The sequence below is a fragment of the Oncorhynchus mykiss genome, chromosome 9 (assembly GCF_057628025.1).
Source record: "Oncorhynchus mykiss isolate SJ-2025 chromosome 9, ASM5762802v1, whole genome shotgun sequence".
NCBI classification, from domain to species: Eukaryota; Metazoa; Chordata; class Actinopteri; order Salmoniformes; family Salmonidae; genus Oncorhynchus; species Oncorhynchus mykiss.
Window position 1 is genome coordinate 17,253,679 of NC_143030.1, and position 25,344 is coordinate 17,279,022.

A 25,344-nucleotide genomic window follows, 5' to 3' on the forward strand; every position below is an offset into this window, starting at 1 on the left:
CAAATCTACTAATAATATGCGTATATTAGCAACTGGGCCTGATTAGCAGGCAGTTTACTCTGGGCACCTTATTCATTCAAGCTACTCAATACTGCCCCCAGCCATAACAAGTTAGTATTGTGGAATAACTACGACATTGTTTGCACATCGTCAGTTTTCTCCTATCACAACCATTAAGCTCTGTTTTAAAATTATTATCGGCCTCATGGGGAAATCCCTGAGCAGTTTCCTTTCTCTCCAGCAACTGAGTTAGGAAGTACGCCTGTGGTTTCTTTGCAGCAATTTGACCACGAAGGCATGTATTTTTTTCTTATTCTTCAGAACAGTGTGTGAGAGTGAATTGTACACTCCTATCCTTTCCAAATAGGTTTCTACTCTTCCCCTTTCAAAGGGTGAAAACAAGGACTGATACTCAGATATAGATACTTATTCAATAAAGGAGATCAACAGATATAGAAAGACACTTTGCTAAATGACACTGATCATTCTATAAACTCTGATGAAAAATAATTAAAAAAGTCCAATCGGATGTCTTCGTAGGGAGGATAGCAAACCCTGGGATTTAGCTCAAATTTGTACTTAATTCTCCCATTGACTTTAAGGAATGATTCATGCAAATGTCAGTGCAGTGCGCACTTTTCTGAATTCTGAAATCGGCATCTTAAACATGGCCATAACTACATATGAGGACACCATGGTCCGTACCTCGACTTCAGAATTTTTTTTACTTGAAAATATATATATAGAGAGAGAGCGCATTCGGTAAGTATTCAGACCCCTTGACTTTTTCCACGTTTTGTTACGTTGAAGCCTAATTCTAAAATGTATTACATTTTTTCTCATCAATCTACACACAATACAAAACATAATGACAAAGCAATAACAGGTTTTTTGAAATATTTGCAAATGTACATAAAAAAACTATTCAGACACTTTACTCAGTACTTTGTTGAAGTACCTTTGGCAGTGATTACAGCCTCGAGTCTTCTTGGGTATGACTCTACAAGCTTGGCACACCTGTATTTGGGGAGTTTCTCCCATTCTTCTCTGCAGACCCTCTCAAGCTCTGTCAGGTTGGTTTGGGAGTGTCGCTGCACAGCTATTTTCAGGTCTCTACAGAGATGTTCGATCAGGTTCAAGTCCGGGCTCTGGCTGGGCCACTCAAAGACATTTGGAGACTTGTCCTGAAGCCACTCCTGCATTGTCTTGGCTGTGTGGTTAGGGTTGTTGTCCTGTTGGAAGGTGAACCATCGCCTCAGTATGAGGTCCTGAGCGCTCTGGAGCAGGTTTTCGTCAAGTATCTCTCTGTACTTTGCTCTGTTCATCGTTCCCTCAATCCTGACTAGTCACCCAGTTCCTGCCGCTGAAAACCATTCCCACAGCATGATACTGCCACCACCATTTTTCACCGTAGGGATGGTGCATGGTTTCCTCCAGATGTGACACATGGCATTCAGGCCAAAGAGTTCAATCTTGGTTTCATCAGAACAGAGAATCTTGTTTCTCATGGTCAGAGAGTCCTTTAGGTGCCTTTTGGCAAACTCCAAGAAGCTGTCATGTACCTTTTACAGAGGAGTGGCTTCCATCTGGCCACTCTACCATAAAGGCCTGATTGGTGGAGTGCTGTTCTTCTGAAAGGTTCTCCCATCTACACAGAGGAACTCTAGTGATCTGTCAGAGTAACCATCGGGTTCTTGGTCACCTTCCTGACCAAGGCCCTTCACCCTCGATTGCTCAGTTTGGCCGGATGGCCAGCTCTAGGAATAGTCTTGGTGGTTCCAAACTTCTACCTTTTAAGAATGAGGAAGGCCACTGTGTTCTTGAGGACCTTCAATGCTGCATAAATGTTTGGATAATATTTTCCCCAGATTTGTGCCTCGACACAATCCTGTCTTGGAGCTCTACGGAAAATTCCTTCGACCTCATGGCTTGTTTTTTACTCTGACATGCACTGTCATCTGTGGACCTTATATAAAAGGTGTGTGCCTTTTCAAATCATGTCCAATCAGTTGAATTTACCACAGGTGGACTGCAATCAATTTGTAGAAACATCTCAAGGTTGTTCAATGTAAACAGGATGCACCTGAGTTCAATTTCAAGTCTCAATGCAAAGGGTCTGAATACTTACACTACGGGTCAAAGGTTTTAGGACATCTACTCATTCAAGGGTTTTTCTTAATTTTTTCTATTTTCTACATTGTAGAATAAGACATCAAAACTATGAAATAACACATATGGAATCATGTAGTAACCAAACCAAATCAAACTATATGTTATATTTGAGATTCTTCAAATAGCCACCCCTTTCCTTGGCAGTTTTCCACGCTCTGGCTCTCTCAACCAGCTTCATTAGATAGTCACTGTCACGCCCTGACCATAGAGAGCCATTGTTTCTCTATGGTGTAGTAGGTCAGGGCGTGACTTTGGGGTGATCTAGTATATCTATGTTTATGTTGTGTTCTAGTTTATTTTTCTATGTTTGTGTTTTGTATGATTCCCAATTAGAGGCAGCTGGTAATCGTTGTCTCTAATTGCAGATCATATTTAAGAAGATATTTTTCCCATCTGTGTTTTGTGGGATCTTGTTTATGTGTAGTTGCCTGTGAGCACTGCATTGTCTTCACTTTTCGTTAATTCTTTACTGTTTTTGTGCGTTTCAATTAAACTTGTGGAAACCATATCACGCGGAAACCATATCATTACGAACGTGACAGTCACCTGTAATGCATTTAAATTAATTTGTGGAATTTCTTTCCTTCTTAATGCATTTGAGCCAATCAGTTGGGTTGTGACAAGGTAGGGTTGGTATACAAAAGATAGCCCTATTTGGTAAAAGACAAAGTCCATATGTGACTCACCACCTGGATTCGGTCTTATGTAGCAAGATTTGCATTTCTGTTTTTTACATTGGATAAAAGTAGAGACTCAGAGCTACAAAATGGTATATCATACACTGCATTTGAGGAACAATTGGAAAGTCATTCTGCTTTGAATATTGGTAAACTTGTAAACTCACTTTTGAGAAAATGTCACTTTAGTGTTTTGGTGAGAGAGCTCTTTGTCTACATCCATTCAGCATATTTCACACCCACCCATCTCATTTCACTCTCGGAGCGCACACCTGACGCTCTGGCTGATTATTTGTTTACCTCTGGATAACATGAAAACAGCCTAACCAGCTATGCTGGCAAAAATGTAATTATGCTTATTTGCCGACATTTACTGACACCGGACATTTTCAAGGTGTGTTGTACACTTTAGCTTATTAAGACATGTAGCTAGCTACCTAGGTAAATAATGAACCTAGCTAGGTAAACAACATGTAAGATCACACACGTCACATCACTTTAGCTAACGGGCCAGCCACCTAACTAACGTTAGCTAGTTAAACAACAATGAACAGTGCCAAATCACGTCATTACTCCCCTGTGTGAATCTACTTGGAGCTAACCTACCAGGTTCAATGTTATCTAGCTAACATTAGGCTCTAACTAGTGTGAGGATTGAAAATATGCTTGGCCTATCATGAGGGTGTCTGTGTATGTTAAAAGCAACATTTTGCAACATATGATGTGACTAGCGGAAAGGCTGTGGCTGGCCTTGACCTATATGCAGCTATCATGAGTTGTGGGAGACACTTACAGCACGTAGGCAGTTAAACAGACTGTCTTTTGTTAGAACTCAAACTTAGCAGTAACAAGAACCAGATGTGAGATAACAGTAAGGTATTTAGGTATGAGCGCATAGATATTCTGCCCAGCCACAACTACACCTGCCAATGGGAGCGCCCGGGGGCTGGGACCAGTTGGGGCGCCAACAATCAACATAGGTCGAGTAAGTTTAAACCACACTTGATCTCTACTCTGACAGGCCAGCTCGGAAGCAGGAACTACTACTGTCAGAGTATTGTCAGAAGATATCTTTAGGGTGTTGGCCAGTTCTCTGTTTGCCCTGCGTGGTGTTACAGGGGACCCGTATATACGAAAATTGCATTTACCACTTATTGCTTAGCTAATAAAAAAAACATAGTATACAATTGGTTACTCAGTGTCATACTTATCCTGATACCAGATTCAATCAGCGCAACCCTTTACACTAGCAAAGCTAACGGATCTGGTATACAAATAATAACGCCATGCACGCAATGTTAGCTAGGGAGCCAGCCAGCTAACGTTACCTAGCTAACAGTACACTTTAAAATAAGATATGTAGCTAACTAGCGAGGTAAACAATGAACCCAGCTAGATAAACAACATGTAAGATCACACACATCACAGCGTTAGCTAACGAGCCAGCCACCTAACGTTAGCTAGTTAAAAAACAATGAACAGTCATTACTACCCTGCATGAATCTGCTGGGAGCTAACCAACCAGGTTCAATGTTAGCTAGCTAACAGTAGACTCTAACTAGCAAAGCTAACGGATCTGGGATACAAATAATAATGTCCTACACGCAACGTTAGCTCGGGAGCCAGCCAGCTAACATTAGCTAGCTAACAGTACACTTTAGCTTAAGACATGTAGCTAGCTAGCTAGGTAAACATTGAACCTAGCTAGGTAAACAATGTGTAATATCACACACATCACGAGCCAGCCAGCTAACGTTAGCTAGCTAAACAACATTGAATAATAACGTCATACATGTAACGTTAGTTAGGGAACAGTCAGCTAACGTTAACTAGCTAACAATACGCTTGAAATGAAACTCACTTTCTGTCAAAACTAGAAATGTGTAATATCTGAAAATGTAGCTAGCTAGACCATCTTACCCGTATAAATCATCAGGCATGATGGATGTGTCTCCCTGTCACAGATCTATGCCACAAATGCCCTTAGGGACTGGGAGCTGTGGGCTGTTGTAAAGGCTCTGAAGGCATGGATACATTGGCTTGAGGGGGCTAAACACCCTTTTCTTATCTGGACTGACCACCGCAATCTGGAGTACATCCGGGTGGCGAGGAGACTGAACCCTCGCCAGGCAAGGTGGGCCATGTACTTTACCCGTTTTGTTTTCACTCTGTCCTACAGACCAGATTCCCAGAACACTAAGGCAGACGCACTGTCCCGGATGTATGACACAGAGGAGCGGTCCATGGATCACACTCCCATACTTCCAGCCTCTTGCCTGGTGGCACCGGTGGTGTGGGAGCTGGACGCGGACATCGAGCGGGCGTTACGCACAGAGCCCAATCCCCCCAGTGTCCAGCCGGGCGCCTGTACGTTCCGCCTGCTGTCCACGACCAATTGATCTATTGGGCCCACACATCACCCTCGGTGCGTTACCTTAGTGGGAAGTACTGGTGATCCACCTTGGCCAAGGACGTAAGGGTTTGTTTCCTCCTGCTCGGTGTGCGCCCAGTGCAAGGCTCCCAGGCACCTGCCCAGAGGGAAGTTACAACCCCTACCCGTTCCACAACGGCCGTGGTCGCACCTGTCGGTGGATTTCCTCACGGATCTTCCTCCCTTACAGGGCAACACCACAATCCTGGTCATTGTGGATCGTTTTTCCCAGTCTCCCTACGGCCCTACAGACTGCGGAGACCCTGTTCACTCACGTCTTCCGGCACTACGGGGTGCCTGAGGACATAGTCTCTGATCGGGGTCCCCAGTTCACGTCCAGGGTCTGGAGAGCGTTCATGGAACGTCTGGGGGTCTCGGTCAGCCTCACCTCAGGTTTTCGCCCCGAGAGTAATGGGCAGGTGGAGAGAGTAAACCAGGATGTGGGTAGTTTTCTGAGGTCATATTGCCAGGACAGGATGGGGGAGTGGGCGGCGTTCATCCCCTGGGCAGAGATGGCCCAAATCTCACTCCGCCACTCCTCCACTAACCTCTCTCCCTTCCAGAAATCAGCTGGTTCTGGCACCTTGGCATCAGAGCTGATCGAAGCTCCTGCGGTGAGCAAATTTTTTCAGCGCATGGAGGAGACCTAGGACGCTGCCCTTGTGCACCTGCAACGGGCCGTGAGGTGGCAGAAGGCAAGTGCCTCACCGCAGTGAGGCCCCGGTGTTCGCACTCCAGAAGTCTGAGGTGCAGGAGGTTCCATCGAGGGGGCCCCTGGCGTATGCTGTTCGAGCCATCCTGAACTCAAGGCTTCGGGCGAGGGGCCTTCAGTACCTCGTGGAGTGAGAGGGGTACGGCCCAGAGGAGAGATGCTGGGTGCCGGTGGAGGACGTCTTGGAACCTTCGTTGCTACAGGAGTTCCATCGTCTCCAACCGAATCGCCCTGCGCCTCGTCCTCGAGGTCAGTGTCAGCGCGCTGCTGGAGCCGCGCTTCAAGGGGGGGGGGGGTACTGTCACGACTTCCGCCGAAGTCGGTCCCTCTCCTTGTTCGGGCGGCATTCGGCGGTCGACGTCGCCGGCCTTCTAGCCATCGCTGATCCACTTTTAATTTTCCATTTGTTTGTCTTTGTCTTACACACCTGGTTTCAATTCCCCAATTACTTGTTTATTATTTAATCCTCTGTTCCCCCATGTTTGTTTGTGAGTAATTGTTTATTGTATTGCGGGCCGTATTGGGTGGCCTTGTATTTTTACTACGTGTATTGTGAATTTATTGATTAAATTGCTTTCATTACTCATATCTGCTGTCTTGCAACTGACTCATGTCACCACCTATACACAGACGCATTACACTGTCAAAAGTTGCTGGTGTCTAAAAATAAATACTGCAATTAACCCAACAATATGCCCCACCACCTTTGGTTACTGTTACTATGACAATATTTTTCAGTGAAGCTCCATTCCCCGTTCAAACAACTGGAGAAAACCCCTCACAACGATCTCAAACTGTGTTTTTAATGCACAATAAAATGAAACACAGACTATCTCTTGCTAATCATTAGACTATTGGGTATGTTGTGGTGGATTGTCATTACTCTTACTACCCGGGGACCTTGTACAATGACGTTTGTAGTGTGGCTTGCCACTGGATGGAGCTAACTATTCTATCAAGTCATGTCCTAATGTCACAGCAGATGATAGTTGTATTCATAATATATCTAACTTAGCTAGTTAATCAACATACATTAGAATTGTAGGAACCGTTTTGGTATAAAAAAAGGTTTGGGCCTTTACTACTAAAGCCCATAGAAACCCACTGAATAACACATTCATAAATGGCAAAAATAACAGTTATGAATCATAAGAAACAAGGTTCTGAAGTGTCTGTCCTATTTCTAGGAAAGTTTCTTGGAAAGTATTCAGACCCCTTGACTTTTTCCACATTTTGTTACGTTACAGTGTTATTCTAAAATGGATTAAATTGTATTTTTCCCTCATCAATCTACACACAATACCCCAGTATGACAAATCAAAAACTGTTTTTTAGACATGTTTGCTAATAAATAAATAATTTAAAAATAAAAATAATGAAATATCACATGTACATAAGTATTCAGACCATTTACTCAGTACATTGTTGAAGCATCTTTGGCAGTGATTACAGTCTCGAGTCTACAGGCACACCTGTATTTGGGGAGTTTCTCCTATTCTTCTCTGCAGATCCTCTCAAGCTCAGGTTGGATGGGGAGGGTCGCTGCACAGCTATTTTCAGGTCTCTACAGAGATGTTTGATCGGGTTCAACTCCGGCCTCTGGCTGTGCCACTCAAGGACATTCAGAGACTTGTCCCGAAGCCACTCCTGTGTTGTCTTGGCTGTGTGCTTAGGGTTGTTTTCCTGTTGGAAGGTGAACCATTACCCCAGTCTGAGGTCCTGAGCGCTCTGGAGCAGGTTTTCGTCAAGTATCTCTCTGTACTTTGCTCCGTTCATCTTTGCCTCGATCCTGACTAGTCACCCAGTTCCTGCCGCTGAAAAACATCCCCACAGCATGATGCTGCCACCACCATTTTTCGCCGTAGGGATGGTGCCAGGTTCCCTTCAGACGTGACGTGACTTTCGGTGCCTTTTGGAAAACTCCAAGCGGGCTGTCATGTGCCTTTTACTGAGGAGTGGCTTCCGTCTGGCCACTCTACCAAAAAGGCCTGACCGATGGAGCTGCAGAGATGGTTGTCCTTCTGGAAGGTTCTCCCATCTCCACAGAGGAACTCTAGAGCTCTGTCAGTGTTCTTGGTCACCTCCCTAACCAAGGCCCTTCTTCCCATATTGCTCAGTTTGGCTGGGCGGCCAGCTCTAGGAAGATTCTTGGGGGTTCCAAACTTCTTCCATTTAAGAATGATGGAGGCCACTGTGTTCTTGGGGACCTTCAATGCTGCAGAATTTTTTGGGTACCCTTCCCCAGACCTGTGACTCGACACAATTATGTCTCGGAGCTCTACGGACAATTCCCTCGACCTCATGGCTTAGTTTTTGCTCTGACATGCACTGTCAACTGTGGGACCTTATATAGTTTGTTACTTTCCAAATAATGTCCAATCAATTAAATTTACCACAGGTGGACTCCAATCAAGTTGTTGAAACATCTCAAGGATTATCAATGGAAACAGGATGCACCTGAGCTCAATTTCAGGGTCTCATTGCAAAGAGTCTGAATACTTGTGTAAATAAAATATTTCTGTTTAAAATATTTAATATATTTAATATATTTTACACAAATTTAACCCTTGTGGAGGTCGTAGAGCAAAATGGAACATCTTCCCTTTCCACAGTGGGGTCACATTAGTTTGTAGTCCAAGTGGTTCTGACGCGATGTCTCTTGGTCTGACAGATATAGCTCTAGCCTTGCCATCTTTCAGCGGAGATGCAGAAGTGCAACAGTGGTGTATTTTTTTTATTTGTATGTTTTTTTTGTTATTATGTTAATTTGATTGATGCACTGGTGTGTCAATCGACCTTAAAGTACTAAACGATATTATAACCGCCATCGATAAAAGACAGTACTGTGCAGCCGTCTTCATCGACCTGGCCAAGGCTTTCGACTCTGTCAATCACCATATTCTTATCGGCAGACTCAGTAGCCTCGGTTTTTCAAATGACTGCCTTGCCTGGTTCACCAACTACTTTGCAGACAGAGTTCAGTGCGTCAAATCTGAGGGCATGTTGTCCGGTCCTCTGGCAGTCTCTATGGGGGTGCCACAGGGTTCAATTCTCGGGCCGACTCATTTCTCTGTATATATCAATGATGTTGCTCTTGCTGCGGGCGATTCCCTGATCCACCTCTACGCAGACGACACCATTCTGTATACTTCTGGCCCTTCCTTGGACACTGTGCCATCTAACCTCCAAACAAGCTTCAATGCCATACAACACTCCTTCCGTGGCCTCCAACTGCTCTTAAACGCTAGTAAAACCAAATGCATGCTTTTCAACCGTTTGCTGCCTGCACCCGCACGCCCGACTAGCATCACCACCCTGGATGGTTTCGACCTAGAATATGTGGACATCTATAAGTACATAGGTGTCTGGCTAGACTGTAAACTCTCCTTCAAGACTCATATCAAACATCTCCAATCTAAAATCAAATCTAGAGTCGGCTTTCTATTCCGCAACAAAGCCTCCTTCACTCATGCCGCCAAACTTACCCTAGTAAAACTGACTATCCTACCGATCCTCGACTTCGGCGATGTCATCTACAAAATGGCTTCCAATACTCTACTCAGCAAACTGGATGCAGTTTATCACAGTGCCATCCGTTTTGTTACTAAAGCACCATATACCACCCACCACTGCGACTTGTCTGCTCTAGTCGGCTGGCCCTCGCTACATATTCGTCGCCAGACCCACTGGCTCCAGGTCATCTACAAGTCCATGCTAGGTAAAGCTCCGCCTTATCTCAGTTCACTGGTCACGATGGCAACACCCACCCGTAACACGTTCCAGCAGGTGTATCTCACTGATCATCCCTAAAGCCAACACCTCATTTGGCCGCCTTTCCTTCCAGTTCTCTGCTGCCTGTGACTGGAACGAATTGCAAAAATCATTGAAGTTTTAGAATTTTATCTCCGTCACCAACTTCAAACATCTGCTATCTGAGCAGCTAACCGATCGCTGCAGCTGTACATAGTCCATCGGTAAATAGCCCACCCAATTTACCTACCTCATCTCCATACTGTTTATATTTATTTACTTTTCTGCTCTTTTGCACACCAGTATCTCTACCTGCACATGACCATCTGATCATTTATCACTCCAGTGTTAATCTGCAAAATTTTAATTATCTGCCTACCTCCTCATGCCTTTTGCACACAATGTATATAGACTCTTTTTTTTCTTTCCACTGTGTTATTGACTTGTTTATTGTTTACTCCATGTATAACTCTGTGTTGTTGTCTGTTCACACTGCTAAGCTTTATCTTGGCCAGGTCACAGTTGTAAATGAGAACTTGTTCTCAACTAGCCTACCTGGTTAAATAAAGGTGAAATAAATCAAATAAAAAAGGGGTTACCTGGCTAGCTAGCTAGCATTAGCAATGTTGGGTGGTCAATGAGACTAAGAGCTAGCTAACCAGCTGAGCTAGGGTGACCACATGTCATGGATTCTGTGGGACATTCTGTGGGACAATCCTGTCCCGCCTTTTATCAACAAATTCTAACACCACTAATTTAGAAAACAATCTTGATTTGTCCTCTATTTCAGTCAGACATTGCTGTCTCTTGCAGTCACGTCGCGCTTATGGAAAAAATATATATCATAAGGATGTGGTAGCCTAAGCCTACTGGTAATGTTAAACACTTCTCCAATCGTTGTTGACATCTGATAATCTGCTCTGCGCAAGATGAGACATAGGCCATGATCATAGGCATGTTATCAACCAATCAAATCCTTTTGGGCTAAATTCCAGTCATACTTGTAGAGGTTAATTAGAACTAACTACTTACAAAAAGTGTACTTCTGATGAAATAGCTGTATTAGACTAAAAGATAAACAGCAATGTTGTCAAACTTGTGAGGCTCTCCATGCACATTAGCTGCTCATTCAACATATTTGCTGCTAGGCTACTTCACTCGATTCCTTTTTGAAATCCCCTTCCTAACTATATTACATTCCATGAGACCAACCAGAAATGTTTCCTTGGCCAAATATTCCCACATTTTGTGGTCTCTTGTTTCTGGATCACACAGTAGGCTTGATGCGCTTGAATTGCTTTTCCGGGGGAAATATGCTCTGCAACTTCTCACAATGGGGCTTGTTTAGTAAAGTTTAGATCAAAGCTGAATCAATGTTTTGGAAGATCACATAATGATTCATTATTATTCTATATAACAAACCGCAGATAATATCATAGTATAACACTACTGTTACACCACCTCATGTATTTTTAGAATGGTTCGCTGAATAGTAAAAAAAACGAAAAATGAAAAAAAGCGGCCAAAACTCAACACAGCCACTAGGCAGAATGTGCTTTAATTTAAACAAAATACAGGAAGGCTACATAGTTTGTTAATAACACCATCTGCTCTAATTCGCTCACGAAACAGTTCTTCAAGGAGATCTAAATGCACATTCCCTTGAAACTGCTTGAGATCAAATGATTGGCTACACTGTCCTGCGAATGTCCCACAAAATCATCTTGTTGTCCCACGTTTGTGGATTGTAGATGTGGTAACCCTAAACTGATCTAGCAAACAATGTAATAAAGGCATCATTTGGGGGGTGGGAAATACTCCATCAACAGGCTCTGCATCAGGAATCACAGTAGCGAGTACCCCAGGTGCACTGTTATTTTTTCATTTCCGTTGTTTGAGGCATCACTGTCATCTGAGAAATACACGGGCTCACCTTCAGTCGGGGACAGATCATTCCAAATAAAACATGCATTGTAATTATTTCAGCTTTCGTTCTTCCCAAGTGCATCATCTCCACAACATTTGAATAATGAAACAAAGCACCAATGAGCATAACAAGACAGTCGGTGCTGTTGTAGCGGAGTCCATGTTTAATCGGTGCTGTTGTAGCGGAGTCCGTGTTTAATCAGTGCTGTTGTAGCGGAGTCCGTGTTTAATTGGTACTGTTGTAGCGGAGTCCGTGTTTAATCGGTGCTGTTGTAGCGGAGTCCGTGTTTAATCGGTGCTGTTGTAGCGGAGTCCGTGTTTAATTGGTACTGTTGTAGCGGAGTCCGTGTTTAATCGGTGCTGTTGTAGCGGAGTCCGTGTTTAATCGGTGCAGTTGTAGCGGAATCCGTGTTTAATCGGTGCTGTTGTAGCGGAGTCCGTGTTTAATCGGTGCTGTGTTTAATCGGTGCTGTTGTAGCGGAGTCCGTGTTTAATCGGTGCTGTTGTAGCGGAGTCTGTGTTTAATCGGTGCTGTTGTAGTGGAATCCGTGTTTAATCGGTGCTGTTGTAGCGGAATCCGTGTTTAATCGGTGCTGTTGTAGCGGAATCCGTGTTTAATCGGTGCTGTTGTAGCGGAGTCCGTGTTTAATCGGTGCTGTTGTAGCGGAATCCGTGTTTAATCGGTGCTGTTGTAGCGGAATCCGTGTTTAATCGGTGCTGTTGTAGCAGAGTCCGTGTTTAATCGGTGCTGTTGTAGTGGAGTCCGTGTTTAATCGGTGCTGTTGTAGCGGAATCCGTGTTTAATCGGTGCTGTTGTAGCGGAGTCCGTGTTTAATACGAAGTTTCACTTGCCCAGATTTTGTCATTTCCCGCACTAGACGAAGAATGCACCAATATTGCTAGCACCTTTAGCTAGCGTGGCCTTCTTGTGCATTTATGTGGATGCATGCTGAGTTAGGTTATTCTCCCCTCCATGACCAATTGAGAATTGTTGTAGCTGCACAGTCTTTTATTTTTTGCAGGTTTATCCATATTTCCTTGATATACCAAACCGACCGAACAACAACATACATTACTTTGCAGGAATTGGCACGTTTATGCTATACTGTGATTGGATGAATATACGGGACAAACCAATTTAGCCCAATATAAGGCACATCCCGGCTAATACGGGACAGTTGGCAACCCTATCAGAAGTAAGAATGGAACAGGAACTGTTGGAACAGGAACAAACAGGCATATGACTTTTGTACAGTTGACCTCTTCATGCACTTACAAAGTCTCTACAACTGATTCTTAATCTCAAGCTAAAGCAAAACATGAATCATTGTACTTTTCTAATTACAGGTGTTCCTATAATGTACAGATATGATCAAATTCCATTCAAATTCCAATCACAAAACGTCTTATCTTTGATTACAACAACATGCCCAGCTAACAGCTAAATGTTTGTTTTGGACGTTATAATAATTCTAATTCTACTTTACAGGTTCCACATGTTGTCATGGAAAATATGAATGCTATTTCCAACCACCAATGAGCAACTCTGCCGGAAATCCAGTTGCATATTGAATGTTGATTTGCTGAAAGGCCAGTCTTTTTGGCAAATGAAAGGAGTGGCAAGGAGTGGAATGTTAGCTAAAAAGACTGGTACCCGGACTTGTTAGATGGCACCTGAGGGAAATCATTTTATTTTTTGGTCTAATTGTGGACGTGTAAGTATCTAAAGAAGTGGGAATTTGGAATAATGTATTATGTTTGTCAAGTTGCTATGTAAAAAAATGCAAATGGCTCTTATTCTTTTTTTCTCTCATAGTCACGTGGTGTATATTAAATTAAGTATACTTTGTTTACACTTTGTATTCCCTGAATCATTTCAATAAAATCCTTCAAAATGTGTAGAAATTGTTTTTTTTAGTACAGGTCTGATTATGCAAGAAGCTACTGAGACAAGATTAGCTGTCACCATTGGCGTTGGCTAATGGGGATCCTAATAAATCAAGTCAAACCCATATCCCATATCAGGTAGAATTAGGATCATAATGAGAAAGACTATATGGACAGGGAGGACCTGATCCTAGCTCAGCACTCTTACTCTGATACGCTTTATGAATAAGGGGCCCAAAGTGAAGTCCAACAGTCCTCTGATTTTAAGTTACATATTACTCATAATCTATATATGTTTAATTCAAGTTTACTGACCTATGATCACATTTTTTTTAAGTCTTTAATTGTAGGAAAGTCTTTCCAGGACAGTGAACTATTATTATTCACAAAGGATGTTTGAAAAAAAACAGACTTAGTTGACATAGTTGTGAGGTAAAGATAAAATGACTGAGAAGCTCAGCTTATTAGTGGTGAGGGTAGTGAGTTAAGAAATTAGACATCCTAAATGGGCACTCTCATGCAAATGCACACAGCAGGCCAGGTGGCCCAACTTCTATGCGTGTGCTCTGCTCCTGCGCTCAGGTGCTCCTGCGCCCTCTGTATGTTCCGAGAGAGAAGCCAGAGACTGCTCACATGGGACACTCAAAACAAAATACAATGAAAACATTAACAAAACTCATAAATGATGGTTATGAAATGAACCAAAACTTGTTTCTCACAAGTGTAGCAGGTTGTGAACTCTGAAAATAACATTTCCACTGCGATAATGAAAACGGTAGGTTAAATGACTGGAGACTAATCAACACATGCGTTAACAGAAATGAATGTAACCAAATGACAGAAGATAACGGTACATTTACTAGGCCTACTGGTGACATATTTAATGGGGAATTGATAAAAAATATATATAATCAGAGGGCAAACCATTCACACAATGAATGCGCAGGAATTGGCGGGAGACATCGGAGCTCATTCTGGAGAGTTGAGTACGTGTGTTTTGGAGAGAGATGTGCAATATTTTGGGCACACACCCCACCCTTCTTGTTGCAATATTTTTAATTATATTCAAGGCACATTATCTTATCACTGACAGCCGCAACTCAATCAGCTAGGCCTATTGCCACAAACGCTGGCCAAATTGCGGGCATCCCAAATAGGCATATGCCTATGAAGTTGTGATTTGAAACTATCCACAGCAACAACAACAAAAAACATTCTAATGATCCTCTGTGGCTAAGTCATGATCTCTGGTGAAGTATTTTGAATGATTTTATTTCAACAATATTATTTAAATAATTTTGTCAAATCTTCAATTTACTTCAGGGGAAGCCAACATCCAAACAGTGCACTGTGCAATCGGCAACTTTCCTTTCCAATTCACAAGAGGGTGAAACCAAAGATCTGTATATAATAACAAGATGCATATATCTCCGCCCTACAATGGGAGTCGTTGTCCCAAAGGCGGGAAGGCAGGCGACAAGCTTAGGTCTGCAGTTTATGCCCATAAAAACGCATTAGGCTTATTCTGGAAATATTTTGTCTAGAGCTTTGCCTCTTCCTCTCTGCTGAATCATCAGAGAAAGCATGCGAGCGAACCAATCAGCTCCCCTCCCCCTTACCATAAGTAACCGGTGAATCCGATCAGATCTGTCCAGAAACAGTATGACATGCCATATTATTTTGGTCCAGACAGCATCAGATACATGATCTACACATACTGAGACAGGGGTGCTGTTTTCGCTGGCTCGGATGCTTTATCTGAGATTGACACTTTCTGTCGGTGCGCATCTCGATCAAATAAAATATCAATATTTCAATATTTTATTTGGATGGGCAAGGAGGTACGGTAGGGCGGGCCAGGCCCTCTAAGGCCCGCCCATAATGCCGGCCCTGCAGACAAGTTTTAAATGCAAAAAGTACTGATATTGTATCATATCCCTTTCCAGGAAAACAAAAATGTAGACATTTGTGGTCTGTTTACATATATTTTAGAGGCTATTTATACAAAACAATTGCATAAAACCTGTATAAACTGTATTAATAGTTGTATGACATTTTGAATTTGGAATCATAGCATCATTTGTACAACGCACTGCTGAAATACCTGGGTTATAACAATATATTCAGGTCTTTATCTGGATTTTTATGATACACTGTAGGCTGATGAATTCAAGCAGAGAGACCGGTGATACTGTATCAGGTGACAGGTCATCTGACAGGGCACCTTGAAAATGTTATCTTGTACAATATTGCTCGAGGTAGAAATGGCGCCGTGCTACGTTTTTACAGTGGCCAACCACTTTACAATACCTCTATTTCTGATGATTTGTCCTACTTATGTACCGTATCAGGATAATGAAACTGTAAGACTCACATATTTCTCAACAGGCTCACAACCTGCCATTGGATACAAATTATACAACACTTGTGCATGTCAAGTTATAGTTGAATACTGTATGGACAATTATATTTACCATCTACTATTCTTTCTATTAAAACAAATAACCGTTTTAAATGTGTATCTTGTATTTTTTACTATTGGAATACATGGTAGTTAAAATGACTACATGATGAGCCTGTCATTATCTGATGTACTGAATGACTCAGGGATGAAAGATTTGTGAAACCCCATTGAATGCACAATCAAAGGTACTGAACATAATATCATGGGCATTACAAGTGTTATCAGTTTAGAGTTTATATGTAGAGTTTAGAAAATCTACCACTTTCATAAAACAAAAGTGATGGAAAAAATCTCTAGGCTACTCAAAATGGTGATCCTGCGTTGTTATGTAGCAACAATACTCAGACGTGTGCATCCCCACAATTATAAACTCCGCTCAACTACTCAGGGTTGACATTTTGCATAGCTAATTGCGTTCTTGCGTCGCGTACGCATGTAAGGTAAAATTAGGTTGAAAGGAGGAAGGGCACAGGGTGGACTACCCTCCTAGGCTTCCTACAAGACATCAGACTGGATTCAATATTTTTTTTATCAGAACTTATACACTGATCTTTGTCATGAAATTGTGTCTTTCTGTTAGCAAAGTGCATTTCAATATATGTAGATCTACCTGATTGAATGAGTGTATCAGTCCTTGTTTGAACCCTTGGAATGAGTAGAAGCCTATTTCGATAGGAGAGGAGTGTACAATGCACTGTCACGCACTGTGTTACCAAGGAAAATTAAAAATAAACATTATTTCCATGGAGCAACGTGGAGAAAAAATGTTGGACAACAAAGTGTTAAAAGCAGATGAATGGTGTCAATATGAGCACTGGGATGCTCTGCTGTACCCAAAACATTGTTTTGCATTACACAACTAATTATATAGATGTGGTTAGGTACAGTACAGAAGGCTACACAGCCCACAATATGAATATATTATCAAAGATTTCCATTGTGGTCAAAGAATGATAGAAGGACACACAAGGTGACAGATGAGCAGACGGGGGTAAAAGACACGGAGATATTTCCACTCTTCAAAATTTCAACTTCTTCAAACACCCGGGAAGGTACTGAGTTATTTAATGTACAATGTCTAAAATTAGTAATGATTTGATTTATAAAACTTATATTATTTTTAGAATTGTTAAAAGCCTGTTAAATGACAGAACATTCAATGTTGTTTTTTTTATTTTACAACCTGAAGGATTTTATTGGTCACGTTTGTTTACTGTGTATTGTGTACCTCCTGTAGTGAATTTACCATTTCGATATTCCATCTATTAGAGTGTCTTGTTTAGTTTACCAATAGCCAAGCATAACATCACCAACAGTATGCAGTATATGACGCAAATTCAAATTGTAATGAAATATGCATAGTCACCCATTTGTTTTATTATTCATATTATTAGTAATATTATTTATATTATTAGTGTTATTCATGTTTTTTATTATTCATATTATGACTATTTAAATATATTGTACTGAGATAGAACAGGGAAGAGGAGACAGGAAAAGTAGGAGGGAGTGCAAGTTAGAAGGGCAGTGGGTTGGATTTAAACCTTTGCTGACCAGTGCCGGACTAAAGCATTTGGGGCCCCAGGGCCCCTAACCCCATTTTCTTTGTTTTGTCATTACAGACAGGAGACAGGTGGTTGAATGAAGCCCCAACCACTAAACATGCTGTGGAGTCTCTCTCTCTGCCCTTTAATGGGTGAGTTTCTAATGCCTAAGTATGCAGACTATCAGCAATCAAGGTAAGACCAAGTGCAGACTATGTGAAGTAACATTGGATAATAGGAAAGATGGGCGACACCTGGAGGGGGGTGGTGACAAGCACAAGGACATGTGGAACAGATCAGGGCGTGGCAGCAGACGTCTATGCCTGCTTTTGTTGTTGTTTTGTGTGGGTTTTTTTTGCACAACAACAGCAAACAGTGTTGCTTCCTTTTACTTCTTTATCACATTTCTCTACCTCCTACCTTCCATCACTACTTCTGTAGCAATAGTTGGTAATCATACCTCTGCTTCACTGTAGTGCCTCTACAACTACTCATACAGACAGGGCAAAATGAAGTACAGAATGGATAAACAAGGAAGATGATTTGAATGTATGCAAATTCTGATTTATTTACAGGAGTTGTGTTGCTAGCCCAGATGGTCAATGCTGCAACAGGTGAGACCACAGACAATTTGATGTCATAATATTTTATACAACATTACCATTTTAAATAAATATTCTAAATCCTAATAGATTGACCTAATTTTTTTTTATATTACTTTACAAATAGATTATTGGAAAATGCAAAGTTGTCATATCTACAACTTGATCTTAACATGAGGAATTGTAAGAGCCCTGTTCCCCAAAACTCTTAAGGCCTCATGCCACAATGCCTACCACCATATAGCACTCACATCAGTAATCATGAGTTGCTAGCCTAGGGGGGTAGAATGACAGTCAAAGATAAAAGTAAACAATTCTGTCAAAATAAACAAACATTATTACATCCAGTGCCTTTTGTCCTGAGACTGATGCCACGCAAGCGCTTGTACGCGCATACACACACTTTCATTCAAATTCACACGTGTACACCAACGGACATACACACCTGTAAATAGTGCCTCATATGCACACAAACACTTGGCCTTGATGTCTTTTGTTTTTCTTGTTGGTTGTTGGTTGTTGGCGCATCCCGTGGGTGGTAGTTTTAGTTGGGTTGGAGGGGGACGGTGGATTGGGGGGAGGGGTGGAAATGGGAGGGTTTAGGGGTGGGGAGTGGAGTGGAGGGGGAGGTTTTTTGGGAAGGATTTGTGGTGGGGTCTTGGATGGTTGAGGGGCAGCTCTCGAGGGGAACTGTGGGGGGATCTTGGATGGTTGGTCGGGTGGCCGAGAGGTGGCTGGTTTGGGTCCCCTTATTCGCCTGGGTGGGGCATCTGTCCTTGTGCTCTTGGACAGGGCTCTTGACCCTGGTTGCTCCTGTCGGTCACTCTGGATGGGAGTCAGTCTGTTACATGACTGAATGTAATGTAAATGTTGAGCGGCTTCAATGCAGGTAGATGGTACAGGCCCCCATTAAAGATGGGATCAGAAGGATCAGGCCCTTCTTTTCAATTTTCGCCTAAAATGACATACCCAAATCTAACTGCCTGTAGCTCAGGACCTGAAGCAAGGATATGCATATTATTGATACCATTTGAAAGGAAACACTTTGAAGTTAGTGGAACTGTGAAATGAATGTAGGAGAACAAAACACAATAGATCTAGTAAAAGATAATAGAATGAAAAAAACAAAAGTTTTCTATTTTTGTTGCATCGTGTTTGCATTGAAAAAGAAAAGCGACACATTCAGCTAGGGAGCTGGAGGGACTATAGATAGTGTCCACAAGAGGGCGACAGTGTGTGTGTGAAGTTTCAGACTGATAACTTTAAGAATGACCAAGCTACGTTTAGTATGAAGTCACCCAGGTGTCCCTCACAATTTGCATAAATGTACTCATGTGGCAGAATTGGTAAATGTATACATTTTCAAGAACATAACTATAGAAAATATACAAAAATACTATGCTAATAAAAAATACACGTTTACACACTCCCAGGAATGTCATACATTATGGATCATTAACTTCCTACATGAAATGTACTAACAGGAGACGCGACAAGAATGCTGATCCAATGTCTCCAAACACACAAGTGAAATATTTAAGATAAGGGCCAAGTTAGCAGCCAACACTGATCTAATGTCATAAGTGAACACACCACAGACCACACACAAAGTAAAATTTAAATTAAATTAAAATGTACACACTATTTACAATTACAGTATTTAGAACACCCTCTACACAATAGTGTGCTGCTGAGCACAAGTCCCAAGTCTCATTCTGCTGTAAAGCACCTACTATCTACTTGTAGGCAGGCTGGGTATTCACACCTCTAGATGGCCGGGCGGGAGATGGTTGTGGAGCCGGAGAGGACAGCAGTCAGCCTAAGTGGGGGATGGAAGACTTGAATGTGGTCTCTTTGAAGTCAGTCTTTACCACTATTGAAGTTTTTTTTTTAATCAGTAAGAACTCAAGTTTATTACTTATTTTATTGAACCTTTATTTTAGCAATACATCAAATTAACAACACATCTACAAAAATATATTATGTAGGGGGAACACTGTTGAAGTGTGTGTACCAATTTTTTTACATTTAATTTTATTAACTAGGCAAGTCAGTACAAATTCTTAATTACAATGGCGCCTACCCCGGCCAAACCCGGACGACGCTGGGCCAATTGTGCACCGCTCTATGAGACTCCCAATCACAGGCCGGATGTGATGCAGCCTGGATTCGAACCAGGTACTGCAGTGTGTTAGACCACTGCGCCACTCAGGAGCCCAATGTGTATTGTATGTTGACCTTGACATAATGTGACTTTCAGGTATCTTGTTTGCTAGCAAACATTTATTTCTTTAGGGATTTTATATATACATATAACTACATATATATATATATATATATATATTTATATATATATATGTATATTTATATAGGCTCTATATATAGTATATATAGTGTATCAGCAGTGTATCAAATACTTGTTCTCCCCACTGTATATTCACTGTATATTCTCATGCTAATGCAGTTGTTTGAATGGTTGCATAGTATTCATTTGATTTTTTGAAATATTTTATTTGATTGCTATAGCAATGCAACCATTCAAACACTGCATTAGCATGAGGAGCCTTCCTAAAGCTTCTATCCCCAAGCCATGAGACTGCTGAGCAACTAATCAAATGGCCACTGTCTGCATTGACTCCCCTCTTGTTTTTACACTGATGCTACTCGCTGTTTGTTATCTATGCATAGTTACTTCACAAATTACCTTGACTATCCTGTACCTTCCGCACATTGACTCCGTACTGGTATCCCTGTATACTGCCTCGTCATTGTTATGTACATTTATTGTGTTACTTCTTGATTGAATCGATTTTTTAAAACTTTACTTTATTTAGGAAATATTTGATCAACTTTATTTCTTGTTCTGCATTGTTGGGTGAAGGGCTTGTAAGAAAGCATTTCCCGGGAAGGGCTACACCTGTTGTATTCTCTGATTTGTGTCAGACTCGCTCAGGTGGAATAAACTTAAACTTGCGCCACTTTTCAATGCTGATTTGAAAGTCATTGAGAAAACAGAGAAGTGTCAAATATATTTTTTTTTCAAACATCCTTTCTAAATGTAAAAGTAATCCTCAAAGTAATCATCTAGTTCTTCAAAAGTGTCTGTAATCTGATTACAATGTTTCTGCTGGTAACGGATTACAGTTACCGTTTTTTTTGTAACGGATTACATGTAATCAGTTACTCCACAACCCTGAGTATGTTTAATTGCTTTATTCTTATTCACCGGGCCCTAAACACTCACACACACCGATACTCCAACACACAAACACTCAATCCATAATTTGCTCTCACACACATATAATATGCACTCTACACACACGCACACCAACTCGCATACTATCATCATTTATACGCTGCTGTTACTCTGTTTATCAGCTATCCTGATGCCTAGTCACCTTTCCACTATACATATCTCCCTATCATCACTCCAGTATCACCACACATTCTAAATATGGCACTGGAACTGACTGACCCTTTATATAGTACGATTCATTACTTTCTCCTGTTTCTCTAATTTCTTATTTTTATTTATTGTGTGTTTTTGTTCTAACTTCTGATATTTTTAGTATTACATTACTGCATTGTTGGGTTTAGAGCTTGCCATTTCAACTTGAAACTTCATTGGCAATGATTTGTCATTTCTGTCTTAAAACAGTATTATCTCTGTCCCTGTAGTAAATGTAGCATTGAAAGGAGTGGCCACCCAGTCATCAATATATTTGAATGGCAATGCTCCAAATGCCATTGATGGAAACAGAGAATCAGATGGTTACAAAGGATCTTGCACACACACTGCATATGACACCAACCCCTGGTGGAGAGTGGACCTGCTGGATGTGTACAGAGTGACAGCTGTCAACATCACCAACAGAGGAGACTGCTGTCATGAGAGGCTTAATGGTGCTGAGATCCGCATCGGTAACTCACTGGAGAACAACGGCATCAACAACCCCAGGTCACATATAGATAAATAAAAACAACATATACATTTTTATTTATCTCTTGAATCTATTAGGATACATTAGTCTTTATCCATACTTCTGTTGCTACTCTGTGGCTATATACAGTGCCTTGCGAAAGTATTCAGCCCCCTTGAACTTTGCAACCTTTTGCCACATTTCAGGCTTCAAACATAAAGATATAAAACTGTATTTTTTTGTGAAGAATCAACAACAAGTGGGACACAATCATGAAGTGGAACGACATTTATTGGATATTTCAAACTTTTTTAACAAATCAAAAACGGAAAAATTGGGCGTGCAAAATTATTCAGCCCCCTTAAGTTAATACTTTGTAGCGCCACCTTTTGCTGCGATTACAGCTGTAAGTCGCTTGGGGTATGTCTCTATCAGTTTTGGACATCGAGAGACTGACATTTTTTCCCATTCCTCCTTGCAAAACAGCTCGAGCTCAGTGAGGTTGGATGGAGAGCATTTGTGAACAGCAGTTTTCAGTTCATTCCACAGATTCTCGATTGGATTCAGGTCTGGACTTTGACTTGGCCATTCTAACACCTGGATATGTTTATTTTTGAACCATTCCTTTGTAGATTTTGCTTTATGTTTTGGATCATTGTCTTGTTGGAAGACAAATCTCCGTCCCAGTCCCAGGTCTTTTGCAGACTCCATCAGGTTTTCTTCCAGAATGGTCCTGTATTTGGCTCCATCCATCTTCCCATCAATTTTAACCATCTTCCCTGTCCCTGCTGAAGAAAAGCAGGCCCAAACCATGATGCTGCCACCATCATGTTTGACAGTGGGGATGGTGTGTTCAGCAGTGTTGCTTTTACGCCAAACATAACGTTTTGCATTGTTGCCAAAAAGTTACATTTTGGTTTCATCTGACCAGAGCACCTTCTTCCACATGTTTGGTGTGTCTCCCAGGTGGCTTGTGGCAAACTTTAAACGACACCTTATGGATAACTTTAAGAAATGGCTTTCTTCTTGCCACTCTTCCATAACGGCCAGATTTGTGCAATATACGACTGTTGTCCTATGGACAGAGTCTCCCACCTCAGCTGTAGATCTCTGCAGTTCATCCAGAGTGATCATGGGCCTCTTGGCTGCATCTCTGATCAGTCTTCTCCTTGTTTGAGCTGAAAGTTTAGAGGGACGGCCAGGTCTTGGTAGATTTGCAGTGGTCTGATAATCCTTGCATTTCAATATTATCGCTTGCACAGTGCTCCTTGGGATGTTTAAAGCTTGGGAAATATTTTTGTATCCAAATCCGGCTTTAAACTTCTTCACAACAGTATCTCGGACCTGCTTGGTGTGTTCCTTGTTCTTCATGATGCTCTCTGCGCTTTTAACGGACCTCTGAGACTAGCACAGTGCAGGTGCATTTATACGGAGACTTGATTACACACAGGTGGATTGTATTTATCATCATTAGTCATTTAGGTCAACATTGGATCATTCAGAGATCCTCACTGAACTTCTGGAGAGAGTTTGCTGCACTGAAAGTAAAGGGGCTGAATAATTTTGCACGCCCAATTTTTCAGTTTTTGATTTGTTAAAAAGTTTGAAATATCCAATAAATGTTGTTCCACTTCATGATTGTGTCCCACTTGTTGTTGATTCTTCACAAAAAAATACAGTTTTATATCTTTATGTTTGAAGCCTGAAATGTGGCAAAAGGTCGCAAAGTTCAAGGGGGCCGAATACTTTCGCAAGGCACTGTATTTAACAGACTGATGATAGAATTCTACATGGTACGTACACTCTAGAGCGTCCTCATTCATTCACACTCTCTCTCTCTTTTTCTTTTTCTCTCGCTCTCTCTCTTTCAGATGTTTTGTCATATCCCTCATCCAAGCAGGAAAGACCAAAACTGTCCAGTGTAATGAGATGGAGGGTCGCTACGTTGTTGCGGTCATCCCTGGCAGGTCAGAATGGCTCAGTCTGTGTGAGGTGGAAGTATATGGCACTCCTAGAGGTAATCATCTATAACTGTCTTCACTGTTCACATTTATTATTCATTAAGTGAGGTTCACATTACTTTCATATGGTAGATCAGAAATGTTTATGATCATAAAAGTAATATTCTATGACAGATCTGTAGGAGAATTAAAAGCTGATGTCATAAATCAAACAAGATCACAGAATGGTGTAATGAATGGTTGAAGTTTCTGCCAAATCTAACAAAGTAAAGTCAATATTGTTATATAGTGGTGAGAATTCCTGCATTTAAAGTTGAAATATGATGTCATTGTCCCCTTAAATGATAGCTGTGAACTCTTAACATCTGTTTCAGAACCAATCACGCCTCTCCCCTCCACTCCTCCTACCACCACCACTATCCCCCAATCTTCTCTCACCTCTTCCTCAACATCCCTCACATCAACCCCTCCCCCCTCCACTAAATCTCCCGCTTCCACCCCTCTCCCCTCCACTCCACCTCCCACCACCACTATCCCCCCTTCTTCTCCCCCCTTTTCCCCAACATACCCCTCCTCCTCTCAATCTCCCACCATGACTTTTCTCACCTTTTCTCCAACATACCCCTCCTCTCAATCTCCCACCTCCACCAGTGCTTCTACCCTTCTCCTCTCCACTTCCACTCCACCTCCTCCTTCCACCAGTGTCACCTTCTTGAGGAGGAAGGTGATGGTGGTGAGGGAAAAGCTGTGCTGGTCCGATGCTCTGTTCTACTGCAGAGACCACGACTGGGACCTGGTCAGTGTTCGCAACGAGAAAGAACAGAGGGAGCTGGAGAAACTAGTGAATGACAGTAACCTCATCACCCCCCTCACCTCCCATCTGTGGCTGAGCCTGCGCAGGTACACTACCTAATGGTTTTAGTACCAACAGTTGTACCAACAGTTGCTGAATATCTTCTCATCTTCAGTTTGCTCCACTGTTCATGCACCTTGATTTTATAGTGAGACAGCTTTTCTCTGCCTGCAGGTACATCCTGGGAGACACGTGGTACTGGATGACCGGAGACCATATGAATTACACCCACTGGGTGAACGGTGTCCCCCCTAGGAAGGACATCTCCAACCCCTGTGGAGCGATGACCAACGGGGCCAATGGAGGGAACTTCCTCTGGGCGGAGCGGCTCTGTGATGACCATTACAACTTCCTCTGTTACTCAGGTACCTGCTTTTCTCACAATACACTGCATTCGGAAAGTATTCAGACCCCTTCACTTTTTCGACATTTTGTTATGTTATAA

General features: G+C 41.9%; 1 protein-coding gene across 1 annotated transcript; it reads left to right on the forward strand.

Moving 5' to 3' along the window:
* Positions 1–5,718: 5,718 nt before the first annotated feature.
* Positions 5,719–25,344, forward strand: LOC110532932 (uncharacterized). The gene is made up of 7 exons (XM_090185680.1): positions 5,719–5,724; positions 5,844–5,894; positions 6,019–6,122; positions 21,824–22,123; positions 23,957–24,102; positions 24,421–24,946; positions 25,074–25,344. The coding sequence occupies exons 1-7, from the start codon at positions 5,719–5,721 to the stop codon at positions 25,342–25,344; spliced, it is 1,404 nt and encodes a 467-aa protein (XP_090041806.1).

Bases quoted from the DNA above. Each gene is read 5' to 3' on its own strand.
- LOC110532932 (XM_090185680.1), top strand. The intron at 5,895-6,018 runs GTGAGCAAATTT...TTCGCACTCCAG, and splicing joins AGCTGATCGAAGCTCCTGCG to AAGTCTGAGGTGCAGGAGGT. The intron at 24,947-25,073 runs GTACACTACCTA...CTCTGCCTGCAG, and splicing joins CTGTGGCTGAGCCTGCGCAG to GTACATCCTGGGAGACACGT.